General features: G+C 40.3%; 1 protein-coding gene across 14 annotated transcripts in view; it reads right to left on the bottom strand.

Moving 5' to 3' along the window:
• mecom (MDS1 and EVI1 complex locus) overlaps positions 1–12,116 on the bottom strand; it is a 162,900-nt gene that overhangs the window by 17,795 nt on the left and 132,989 nt on the right. For 4 of the 14 annotated variants that reach the window (XM_008425368.2, XM_017308041.1, XM_008425361.2 and 1 more), the window contains exons 3-8: positions 10,574–10,708; positions 2,746–2,848; positions 2,523–2,636; positions 1,602–1,713; positions 866–1,013; positions 585–738 (exon numbers count right to left, since the gene is read on the bottom strand). In XM_008425368.2, coding sequence (XP_008423590.1) covers positions 585–738; positions 866–1,013; positions 1,602–1,713; positions 2,523–2,636; positions 2,746–2,848; positions 10,574–10,708 — 766 coding nt within the window. Of the gene's footprint in view, positions 1–560; positions 742–865; positions 1,014–1,601; positions 1,714–2,522; positions 2,637–2,745; positions 2,849–10,573; positions 10,709–11,970; positions 12,049–12,116 lie in introns of those variants that run through there. The other 10 variants (XM_008425356.2, XM_008425362.2, XM_017308039.1 and 7 more) reach the window with 4 other exon arrangements.

Here is a 12,116-nt window from a genome sequence, read left to right as displayed (position 1 = left end):
TATGTGTGTGGGTGTGTGTGTGCCTGAAACGCAGGATGCATTAAGTGTGTTGACAGGTTTGTATAAGTTTGCATAAGTATAAAAGAAAGAAAGAAAAGAAAAGACTGAAGGGGCAAAGGGGAAAGATCACAGTGCTTCAGGGGAAGGAGGAGATCAGATCTCTTGTGGTAGTGAAAGTGTGAAAGGTCAAAATGTGTTTGGGTCTGGCTGGTGTTGACGAGAGGGGGCGTAAGTGTATGCTTAAGTGAGCAGGCATCCTAGAAAAAAAAAAAAGAAAAAAAAAAAGGCTGTTAGCCCCTCTGTCTTCACCAGATCACACTTGGTCACTGTGACAAAGTGACGGCTGGTATTACTATACAAGCAGAATATGAAGGTGCTGAGGCAGGAAGAAAACAAACTGCACAATTCTTGTTTAGACACAAAATAGTACAAAAAAAAATGTCAGAGTAAATGACGTTACAAAAAGCTGAAAAAAGATCAATTACAGTTTCTGCAAAATCATCAATTTTTTTTGTCATAAAGTCGTGTTGTTATTGTTATAATGTACTGAGGAGACTTACATAGGTAGGGTCTTAGTGACTTACACATGAAGGGCTTGACACTGCTGTGAATGTGCTTATGCTGCTTGAGGCCCGAAGACGTTGCAAACGTCTTCCCGCAGTCGGAGCAGGCATGGGCCCGAGCCCCGACGTGCTGAGAGCGAATGTGCCTCTGCAGGTTACTGGGGTCTGTGAACACCTGCTGGGGGGAGCAACCAAAGAGACGCACAGGGGAGTTACTATGTGATTCAGCTCACGTGTGCAGAAAGAGAAAAGGAGTGCGCAGACAAGAGGCATTTGTTGAACAGCCCCTTCCATCACTTTACCTTTGAGCAGTTTTCACATTCGTAGTGCTTGCCACTGTCATGCGACATTTGATGTCGGATCAAGTTTGATTTCCAGTTGAAAGCCTTGGGACACTGATCGCACTTGTATTCCCTCTCCTCAGAGTGCGACTGACTGTGGTTCTCCAAACTGCAGCAAGACAAAATGAGAAAACCAACAATCGGGATTTGTCAGATCGCTTGGGGCGCCTTACAAAAGTATCTACCCTCAAACTTTCTCAAATTTTGTCATTATTTTTATTTCAGTCAATCTATCTTCCCATCAAAGCTTTCCTTCCTTACTTTAAGCTGATCTTCTAATGACATTGTTTCAACAATTGCCCTCTTTTTTGTTTACTTCTCTGCTGTAATCTAAAGGTGATGTACTAAACATATCTCTGTGAGACATCCAAGGCTTAAATTCATATCATAACCTTACTCCCCATTAAAGTTCTCCATAACTTTATCACTGATGTGCCTGTTGTATTCCTGGGCCTTGGTGCTATTGTAGCTTACCAACATTGTCAAAAAACCTGCCATATTTAAAAGAGATTTATTTATATGCATGTGGTCTTCATTTCCTTATTGGGTGACTTTTGAAAGCGGTAAATTTTATTTAATGGTATCACTGGAAGAAGAGCTAAACACATGCACACGTCAGACTTTTTAGGTGTTTGAAGAGGACATATTTTATTTCTACAGTAATTCAGGTGGTTGGATGTTTCTGTTCATTGCATACCTCTGGACATCAGGGAAGACCTGGTCACACTCCTTACACTCGTGTAGGCCATGAGACATATGAAGGGGCCGCAAATCTTGAGGTTCTTGAGCTGTCAGGTCAGAGTCCCCTCCTGTGCACAAAAGAAGAACATGAGGACAGACACCCAGAGGCGTAATTATCCGTGAATTTTACAAGAAGATGTACAGACATGCACAAAGCTGAAAACTTACGAGGCATATTGCATAGCTCCTTCACCCCCTGATTCAAACTTTCTAAGATCTCATATCAACATCTTTCTACAAATATTTCCCATAATTCTCTACGTCTAGTTCTATCAGACGTTCACGTTTTATCGTATTTGAGTGGTTTTCCTTAAATATCCAACTGATGTTGGGTTACACTCCACTCAGCTGACGTGGGAGTTTGTTTTATTTGCAGTGAAATAAAACCCTGATCACTCCGTCACATTGTAGGAAGAACAGCATAAGAAATCTGAGAGGGTTTGAAACCCTAACATGCCCTGCCTATACTAGAAACATGTTGGCATAATTACACAAATAAATGAAGGTTTGTTCCACAAGGTTATTTGACCCAAAACCTAAAGTGTATGTTTTACCTTAACTGCTCCTTTTTCCACAGAAGAATTGCAATGGAGACTAATTGTGATTTTACAATGAAATACGATTATTTTTCCATACCAGAGTCTCAAGAAACAATGATTTTTGTTAAACATCTATCGCGTGTAGGTTTAGATAAATCTCCGCTTCCTATTCGTCGGACTCATCCTTTCACAGTTTATCCCTCTGTGATCTCAGATTTAGCACCTAACACAGATATCTGTTCGCCCTCTCCAGGCGCTCATCCGTCTCGTCACTCGTCACAGCTCAGCGTTTACAGCAGCGTAAAACAGGCACGCCTGTTTAGAAACAGAAGTCAGACCTGGGTTGAGGAAAGCAGAGGGGGGCATCCCACACGGCTCCTTCTGGTGATCCAGCAACTCGTTGCGGGACTCAAAGTGCTGGTCGCAGTCCTCACAGCGGTACTGCCTCTCCTCTGCGTTGTGAGAAAAAGAGAAGCTTTTGTAATACAAAGTGAGATGTCTAAAAAGATGAGCATTGGAAAAAGTGGAAAAAGTGTGTGTATTTGCGCGTTTGATGCGTACCATGAATATCAGGAGCCATTGCGTCGCAGAAATACTCTTCAGCCTTCATGAAAAGTAGTAGTTCCTCGCCAGGAAAAATCTCTCTAGTGACTTTGTAGAAGATCTGTAACACACAATATATATGTTTTAATGATTTAAAAGACATGCTGGTTTTTTTTTGGATTAAGGTAAGATAAACCAGCACTGAAAAAAGCTACTGATGTAACTTGTTCGGTTTTTTTGCAGCTTGTCCTGGTCCATGGAAAAGGATAAGTGACACTCAAAAAACGGGAAAAAATCCTGACTTTAATCTCAAAATCCTGAGATTAAAGTTAAAAGAACAGTCAAAATTCTGAGAGAAAATCAAAACTTCCTTTTTCTTTTCAGCAGCCCTAGTCTTCTTCCGTACTGGTCAAATGTTTGTGGCACAATTTATATTTTTTACACGCTACCACATTTGAGCAGCAGCGAATGTCCCTTAAGGTAGTTCCTGGTGCATAAACACACACATAAACACACAGATTTCCGCACTTGTTTACATGGTTGAAACACCACAAAGCTACCGCAAAGGATTGCCGTACGCACGAAAATACACTCACTCATTAACTTGTAATTAATCATCTTATGAAACATCCATCTTTGGATATATGAATGAAAGCACAAACAACCATCCTACTGAATAAATACACAGCCTCATGACGACGCGCTGCAAAAAATTACCGCGGGCAGGAAGTGGTAAATTACTGTGTGGAGAGAAAGCTCGCTAATTCAACAGCGAGCAAAATAAACAGGCAAACTGCTGAAGAAGAGGTTGAGTTAAATTAAATTCATCAGCTAAGGAAGGATCTCCAAGCAGGGAAGTAAAACCACCTCTGCGTTGCTTTCATTTTAAACCAAGACGTGCTCCACAAATTTCTTCTCCAAAACATGCAATCAATACGGCAGGTGCTGCACAAAGGCCTGCTGAGCAGGTGAGTGTCTATCTAAGCAAAGATGGGGGGTGTGGGGGGGGCGGTCACATTAAAGAATCAGCTGAGAGACCCTGCGACTGCGGAGCTTCCCATGGACACACAATGGCCTTTCTCTGCAAAACAATCACACATGGGGTTATTTTCAGCACGCTTTGGACGTTAAGCATATCAACTTCCTCTGCTGTGTCAACATGACAATGATGATGGAGGAATTTATTAGAAATGCATTGGGGGACTGACGTGGAGCGGGTGAGAAAATGCTTCTGGGAAGCCGTGGATCACAGGTAGGCGGCTCATGAAGGGAATTCTTGAATAACGCGGCTGCAGCAGCAGAGCCACAGCGGCTCCATGTCAGGTTGCGATAAGTATCTCTATCGAAATAAGGATAATGAGGTATTCTGTAGCACGCAGTGTTGTTGTGTCTGTCATTGTTCTTACGTCTGGCAAATGACATCATACTCAGAATCACATTAAGCAAGTCAGGCTGACCAAAGCAGAGCTTTTTGGTAAGTCGTGGAGTCGTGCAGCATCCAATAAAATAAGACTTTTGGGAACATTAAGATATCGTGGAAAATATTGCCGCAGACTGAAAAAAAAAAAATGTTTACATACTTGTACAGAACAGGAGAAACTTTAAATATTCAGGAATATCTGGAATATTTTCATTTGGGTGTTCAGAAAAACTTACAGGAGAAGGTTGGTAAAACTAAATAAAAAGCCACGAGATTGCCCCAAGCTGAAAAAATATGAAGGCATTTTTTTTAACTGTATTAAATATTGCTGGACTGTGAGTGCCCAGTTATCTAATAGGCGTTGCAGATGTAGTGGGATCTGAAGATATTGAATGGCTACACTAATCCTTGTTATTTTTAAGACATTCTAGTGAAGTACTATCTAGTTTTTGTCTGATATGAGCACTGGAAAAGGAATATATGCATTTTAACAACTTTATTTACAATTGGTTGAAAAGATTACTTATGTCAAGTAGAAGTTAATCAAATAGAGATTGATCATTTGAATATATGTGATGTGTAGTGTGCAAGTATTGGTGTAACTAAAATAGGCTAAGTAATTAGGAATAACACTAGATGGCAGAAAAGGGCTTCAAGTATAGGTGTGGAATATGCATCATCAGGCGTTAGTGAAATAAATGTGGCACCCTGGCTGCATGCAGGCTGGACATGTTTCGTCATTTTGAGAGAACTGACCAACAATGACTGCTTGTCAGACTGATTGAATAACACTGAGTTGCAAAGTCAATGAAGAGGCCTTCTCCAACTTTAAGCAGCATGCTTAAGCAGAGATAAAGAACTGGTGACAGATTGACACTAAATGACACGTAGCCTGAGTGGCTAGCTTTGAAACGTCCAGCAGGAGATTTTTAATTAGTCTGTGCTGCATTCGATCATCTCTAGTATCAAATCTAAAATACTATATCGATCACACTCTTTATTTAAATAAATTAAAAAATAAGCATTCCAGATATTTTTGTTCCCCCATTATTATGACTGTAGATGAACTACAAAACTTACATTTTTGGACTAATTAAACTTGGTAGGGAATACACATGAATTATGTAGGTCCAATATTGGTACCAGATTTCTAAAAATAAGTTGTGATTTAGAAAAAAAAGCTTTGTGAAAAAAAAGAAAAAGAAATTGGCTCTTAGTTTTGCAAAATATCTCAGCTTGTTCCTTCAGGAACCATGGGTATATCATTGCATCATATGAGTCTTGCTTCCCAGAAGAGTGATGACCCTGTCCTAGAAAAAAAAACGATATGCTTTAAAATAATATGAGGATAAAAGAGATAGCCTCCTGCACTGTGTTAGAAATGCTGACCTACGTGGTTAAAGGACATCGGAGGAGTTCCAGGACATTTGAAGAACTCTGGTGAACTATATTGAATGGGGCTGTTTGTTTTGTTTTCAGGATTCGTGTTTTGAAGTCAAATCTTAATACTGAAAAATAATATGGGGGGAACAAGAGAAACATTTTTGCTTTTTCACCAAAAGAATTAAAGGAACTCAAGTGTGAGGGTTCTCGTTCTTTGCCATGTTTACTTCAACTTTATTGTAAACACGCGGGTGCGCATAAATGGAGCGCTTAACATGCTCGAGCGGACAAACAGAACCGAGCTCCAACTGGCCGTCACCTCTGTGAGGTCGCCAAAATATTGATACTACGAAACAATCAAACAGCGGTTCAAGCAGATTTGTTATTCTGTAGAAAGTCCGCTCAGACGCTGATACTGAGGCTGAAGACAGAAGCTGTTGAAAACCAAAAGGAGAGCTAGGTATATAGAAATCACAAAGAATGTCAATAACACTTTTTCAAAGAGGCAAGTTTTTACATTTGGAGTATTGTGTTTAAACAAAAGTAAATTTATCATAATAAACACCCATAAGTGAAGGAAACTCTTTTAACAAATTGCAGGTACAGATGTCCTGCATGCTAAACTTTCCACAAGTAAGAAACTCTGTGGTCTATGAGTCATCTTTGATAAATGAATTACTTTACAAAAAAAAAAAAAAGGGAATCTGCAATAGTTTAAGAACACACAAGTGGGTAAAGCATGGCAATTATGAGCAGGAGGGAAACTCTACTGCTTCCACGAAGATCACCATGGATAAACACAAACAGGTAGCAACTCTGTACGGGTCTGGAGGCACCACCTAGCAAACACCCCCACTTCCCTCACACAACCACACACACACACACAAAGACAATCCCAAAAACACTTTAACAATAGCTTTAAGTAATCACTGACTGCAAAAATCCAGGCTTTCTAAGTCAGAGCAGCGGTAACCTGCTGCCTCAGCTTAAAAGGCAGTGAACACTGAACGTTCTGTAGTTCACAAATTTTTTTTTTTTTTTTTTACAAAATTGTCACATACAATTTAAAGGCTTAAGTGTAACTTATATTTGACCTTGTTCCCTTTAATAGTGCGGAATTTTTTCTGTCATTTTTCTCATGCGCTCATAAAGAGGTGATGTGTTATGATTGGACTACTTGTTACGCTGCCGTTGCTGCGTCTTCCCTGCTGATGTCCTCATATCCACAGGTATGCCATTTGCTAACGCTGTCCAAACTGAATAAACTCACTTTGGGCAGAACTTCATGCAAAAAAGCTTTAAATTAAACACTGCTTAAGAATTAGGAAAAGAGAAAGGAGTGAGAGGGTGGATGAAATAAAACAAGAGCAAAAACATGCAAAAATGCACGTTCAGATTTTGCAGGAGAATCATGTACTCAGACAAAGATAGGCATATCAAGCAATCTTCAGCTGTGTGCAGCTATTGCAAAGAAGGATGACACATTGGAGAAAGGTGGCCATTCACACCAAAAAAAACAAAAAAACAACAGTCACCAACATGTGCGTTTTGCACAGAACTAGGAAATGATGCAGAAGGCGGTGAAGAGAATTTGCACACAATTCCAACGCATTGACTGAATCTGAAGAAAAGTCAGCGTGACTCCGTTGTTCTCATATTAAGCCTTATATTAGAGAGTTACTTTCGTATAAAGGGCTCATCAGATTTCAATTCTGTAACAAGAGTTTATTAATGAATAAGCTTCAAACTGTTAACCTCTGTGAGTTACAATCAGCTCCATTGTGTGCACACTGCCACATGCTCCATCCAGAGCCACTTCACTGCACTCAATACTGAGTGACAATCAATGGAGCAGACGAGATTAACTCCCATATCCCTCTGTACTGTCTTATGAAAGGCTCTTCAGGGCCTCGTCGGATGATGTTAATTACACTTTTTAATCAATTTTCCATTTAGTTGAATCAGTAGAGTGAGGAGCGCAGAGAAGGGTTTTTAAGTGCTAATTGCCCCCCTAATTATCCTCACGACAAAACATGAGGGGATCTGTGCTCAGAGAGCTGCCAGCGTGTTGTTTGGGGGCTTTCTGAAGGCTTCGTCTCAAAGTCAGCCAAGAGCTCATGATCAGCGCAAACAGCGGCCACAAAAAATATTAACGGGGTTGTGTGAGTGCTGAAAAATACTTGTGCTGGGAATTAAATGCAAGAAAAGGATTAAATATACCTGTGAAAAAAGTATAACCTCTGGAAAGTTCAGTGTGACTGATAAAATAAGATATGTATCTCTTCCTTTTTTTATTTCTTCAGCAATTTTCAGTTTTCTTTGAGGATTGGCATATTGATTTTGATTATCTTGTCTAATTACAATTTTTTTCCTGCCAAATATATCAAATAATTGTTAAATAAGCCATGGTTTCTCCATAGAGTAATACTTTTAAATCCAACAGAAGAATAAAGCAATGTCCATTTATACATCAAAGCATATGTTCCTAATCTCTGTCAGATCTTGTTAAACTTAATTAAAAAAATCTCACAGCTGAGTGATGCGTTTATAGGTGGTGGGAGTTTTTAGTATTGAAAATATTGTAGAGGGAGAAAAATACATTTCTTTTTAAGTATTTGGCCTGTTGCTCACTGATCAGAGCTGACCAACAAAAACTTAATAAATCTTTAATTGACTCAATAGTACAGTAGTGCCAATGGTGTCCTTTTTCCTCTTCCAATTTATTATGGAATGATTCTCTTATTTAGAGCTAAACGTGACAAATTAAAGGAGGCGTATACAACAGAACATGTCTCATGCTGTCTATATTTTCTGAGTTTGTTTCTTTATCCAGTTCACTATAGATTATACCTTCTCAGATTATGTAGTATACATAGATAAGCAAACAAGAGGCTGCAATAGTAAGAAGAAGCATAATCTACAATAAATCTTGTGTTCAGGGAGAAAAAAATAGAAGAAAACAGGGTTTGCTTCACTCATTCCTTCCTCTTCCACTCCCCTGTTCTTCTGAGATTACTCATAAACTTTTATAGTAAACAGAACTGGGTCAAAAATGAGAGGATGGAAGCCAGTTTCACTCTCGTGCTGGCAGAGGTGCTTGTAAAGGCCCTGCACAAAATAACGACCAAACACACCTGGAAATTGCTGTCGTTGTAGGACAACGTCCGAACGTAAATCATGCGACAAATCGTTTCTGTCCGACGGCTGAGAAAGAGTCCCTTAAATTTGATCCTGAGGGAAGATTTTCCAATCCATCCGAAGCCCTCAGTAACACTGTGAGGCTCTTCTGCGAAAATCTGGGGGTGGTGTGTGTAATGTGTGGCGTAATCAGCGGTTTCAGGCTGAGTTTGGACTCAGCGCTTTCTCTGTGGCTGTAAAAAAGACCTGCTGGAATCAGGTACTGTGCGGCTTCAACATTTCCAGCTCGGAATGAGGAGCACTGGGAGTCATCGAAACCTCAATGAACAATTCACAGCCCTGCGTACACACACGCACGCACACGCAAGCGCTCCAACTGAGGTTTGGACGCGGGCAAAAGCCCAAACACAGGCAACACACAGGTGTGTGCGCGCACACTCCAGAGACATAATGAAACACTCGACACACTCGCAAAAAAAAAAAAAAAAAAGGGCCCCCATGTGCTTAGAGACACAGGGACAGACACACACCGGCAGAATCTGACAGCAGCTTTACAAGACCACCCCGTTTAGTCTATTCATTTTCCAACGCACAGACGGGCATTGTGGGAGGCTACAGTGTGTTTTTGAAAACACCGGCGTTGGCCGGAAGGCTTAAAGACAGCACATTGTGCAGTGTTGTGACAGAGCGTGATACTTAACAATCACCTCATCATAGCCATGTCCGTGACCTGTGGGAGCCTTACACAGCCACCCAGGCAGAACCGCGACGCTGACAGCGAGTCGCACCTCGCGTCGCGGGGCAGCTCGGGGGAAAAAGCTCCCTCTGCTTGTTTGTCTCTGTCGTTTGCCAGAGTGAGGAGGTAAGCATGCATGAAAGAGCTTCTGCTCCTCTTTATGAGGCCCTCCTGCTGTCTCCCATCACTGAGATGTGTGAAAGATGAGCAGTAGATAAGTTTCTTGGCGGCTGAGCCGTATAGTTTTTGGAAGAAAATTAAACCCAAAGTTCTAAATATGACAACAACAACAAAAAAACCCCAAATCAAACTGAAAAGAATTCGTCAAACAATTTGACACTTAAATCCTGAGCAAAAAATATGTCTTACTCCTCCGTCTCAGCAGATGACACTGCTGGAAAGTTATCTAGATGGACCACCTGTGAGACGATGCTTTCTGTTTGGGTCAAGCGATCGCGCTCTCGACACACGCGTCAGGTGAAGTCTGGGCCAACGTCTTCCTGCTTTGGGAGCCTGCTGGCTGCGAGGATTACTGAGCTGAACGGGCCCTCATGTGTGCAGCACGCACCTCTCTACAGCCAGGTGAACAGCAAAAGGGCTTCGGCATTCCTGGCATACCTAAGAGTTTATATCGCCAGCGTGACCGGGAAGTGTGTGGAACTATCATCCCGGGGGCGGCCGCCTCTGATCGTTCCCTGTGGTCTTTTGTGCAGCAGAAGGCAGCAAACAAATACAGAGGTAAAACATGCAGCGATGATAATAAGAAGAGCTGTGTGTGAGTGTGTGTGTGTGTGTGTGGGGGGGGGTGTGTGTGTGCGTGAGTGCGTGTGTGTGTGTGTCCATGCGTTTGTCTGTTGGGTGAGGACAAAGAGTGCCAGCCGCTCATAAGACTATCTGACTTACATCACAATAACATCATTTGACAGCACACAGCAGGCTGGATGTTGGAAAGTGCAGATACAAAATTATGGCTTTGGAGTTGTTTAAAAAAAAAAAGAGCTGGAATTTAAAAACCCTGATTCATCTTGCCAGGCAGAAGACACATCATCATCATGGGGATTTCAAGAACAAGTCATTCGGTTGAATTTTCTCCCCTTCTCTGGTTTCTTTCACTTTGTTGAGATGGATTTCATGTCACACGGCGCGTCTGAGGACACGTTGCCACATACCTGCTCATCTATCTGGCACGCTCTCAGGTTATGCTGCGTGGCCGCAGGGGCAAACTGGATGTGCTTCAGCCAGCTCCCTGCGTCTGGTTTGCTGGCATCCAGGCAGAACTTTACATGGCCTGACCCATCCAAGATCTGCAGAGAGAAAGAGAAAGAGAGAGAGGGAGAGAGAGATCAGACTTTGATCAGTATCAGACCAGGTTACTGTGTCCAAACACTGCCTAACCGCATACCTCCCACTAAGAAATCCCACTTAAATGTTAGGAGCTGCTTTGTGAGGCAAGGCGCTCACTCACACACACAGACACACACACACACACGCACGCACGCACACACATGCATACTGAGAAATATACACAAAAAGGCTGAACAAAAATACAGTAAATATTATTTTAGGAATTATAAAAGCAGATAGGAAGTAAAAGAATTAAATAAACAAAAAAACTCCACATTTTTTTTATGTTGACTTTAATTGTATTTCCATACTTTAAAGAAAATGTTTTAATATGTTATGTCATGGATTGAAACAACAATAGAAGGGCCGAGATTCAGTAACATAATATAAAAAAATCGAAAAAGTAAAAAAATAAATAAATACATAGGAGATGCTGGTTACAAAAAAAAAAGATTAAAAAAATTATTTCAAAATCAAAACGAATTAAACAAAAAAGTAACAAAAAAAACGAAATACAACAAAAACCTCATCAAAACACTACAGAAAATACACAAATATTTATTTTAATATCTATTTTATTTTAACTTGAAACCAACCTCAAGTTATTTCTAATACTGATGCTTAACGAATTTCATTTAAATAAATGCATTTACAGAACAGCACTTATTGATTTCACAACAAAAGCGAAAGTTGTTAAAAGAATAAAAATCTTAATATAAATGACACCCAAAATCCTGTTCTGCTCTGGTTAAGTGGTGCACAAAACGATTTATTAATATCACACACACAAAAAAAACTATCTTAAACAAATCACTATTTTGCAACATGAAATGTTATAACGTTGCTTTTGAAATGCTGCTGGTTTCGGCAGTGCGGTTGTAAACTTTTGCAGGGAAGCAAATCAATTGCAGGAAGCCGCCGAGTGATAAGAGTTATGAAGACAAGCCGATTGTTAGGATGCAAAACAGAATCTCTTCCAGGGTCACAAATCTGCCTCGGTGCCTTTGTGTTAGCCTTCGACTGAATAAATATTTTGCTTATAAAAAAAAAAAAAAAAAAAGCCAGAATCGGGAATCAAGAGTAGATCCTGCGCGTTTTAAATGTAGCCACAACACTTGAAGTTTTAAATAATCAACGAGCAAATAAACCGTGGTTTAATTTAAATAATCAATGTGCAGAAAAAAATAATATTTTATTTGAGGAAAATTATCAATCACCTTACCGTCCAAACTCGTGTTACAGCCTCTTGGGTGATTAAAACTCCGAAAAAGTAAAAAAAAAAAAAAAAAAAAAAATTGTTTTAAAAAAAACCAAACACAAAAAGTTTGATTTACGTATAGCTATATATTTTTTTAAAAATAAACTAGA

Source organism: Poecilia reticulata, linkage group LG13 (assembly GCF_000633615.1).
Source record: "Poecilia reticulata strain Guanapo linkage group LG13, Guppy_female_1.0+MT, whole genome shotgun sequence".
In the NCBI taxonomy this organism is placed as follows: domain Eukaryota; kingdom Metazoa; phylum Chordata; class Actinopteri; order Cyprinodontiformes; family Poeciliidae; genus Poecilia; species Poecilia reticulata.
This window is presented reverse-complemented; position numbering and strand designations above follow the sequence as displayed.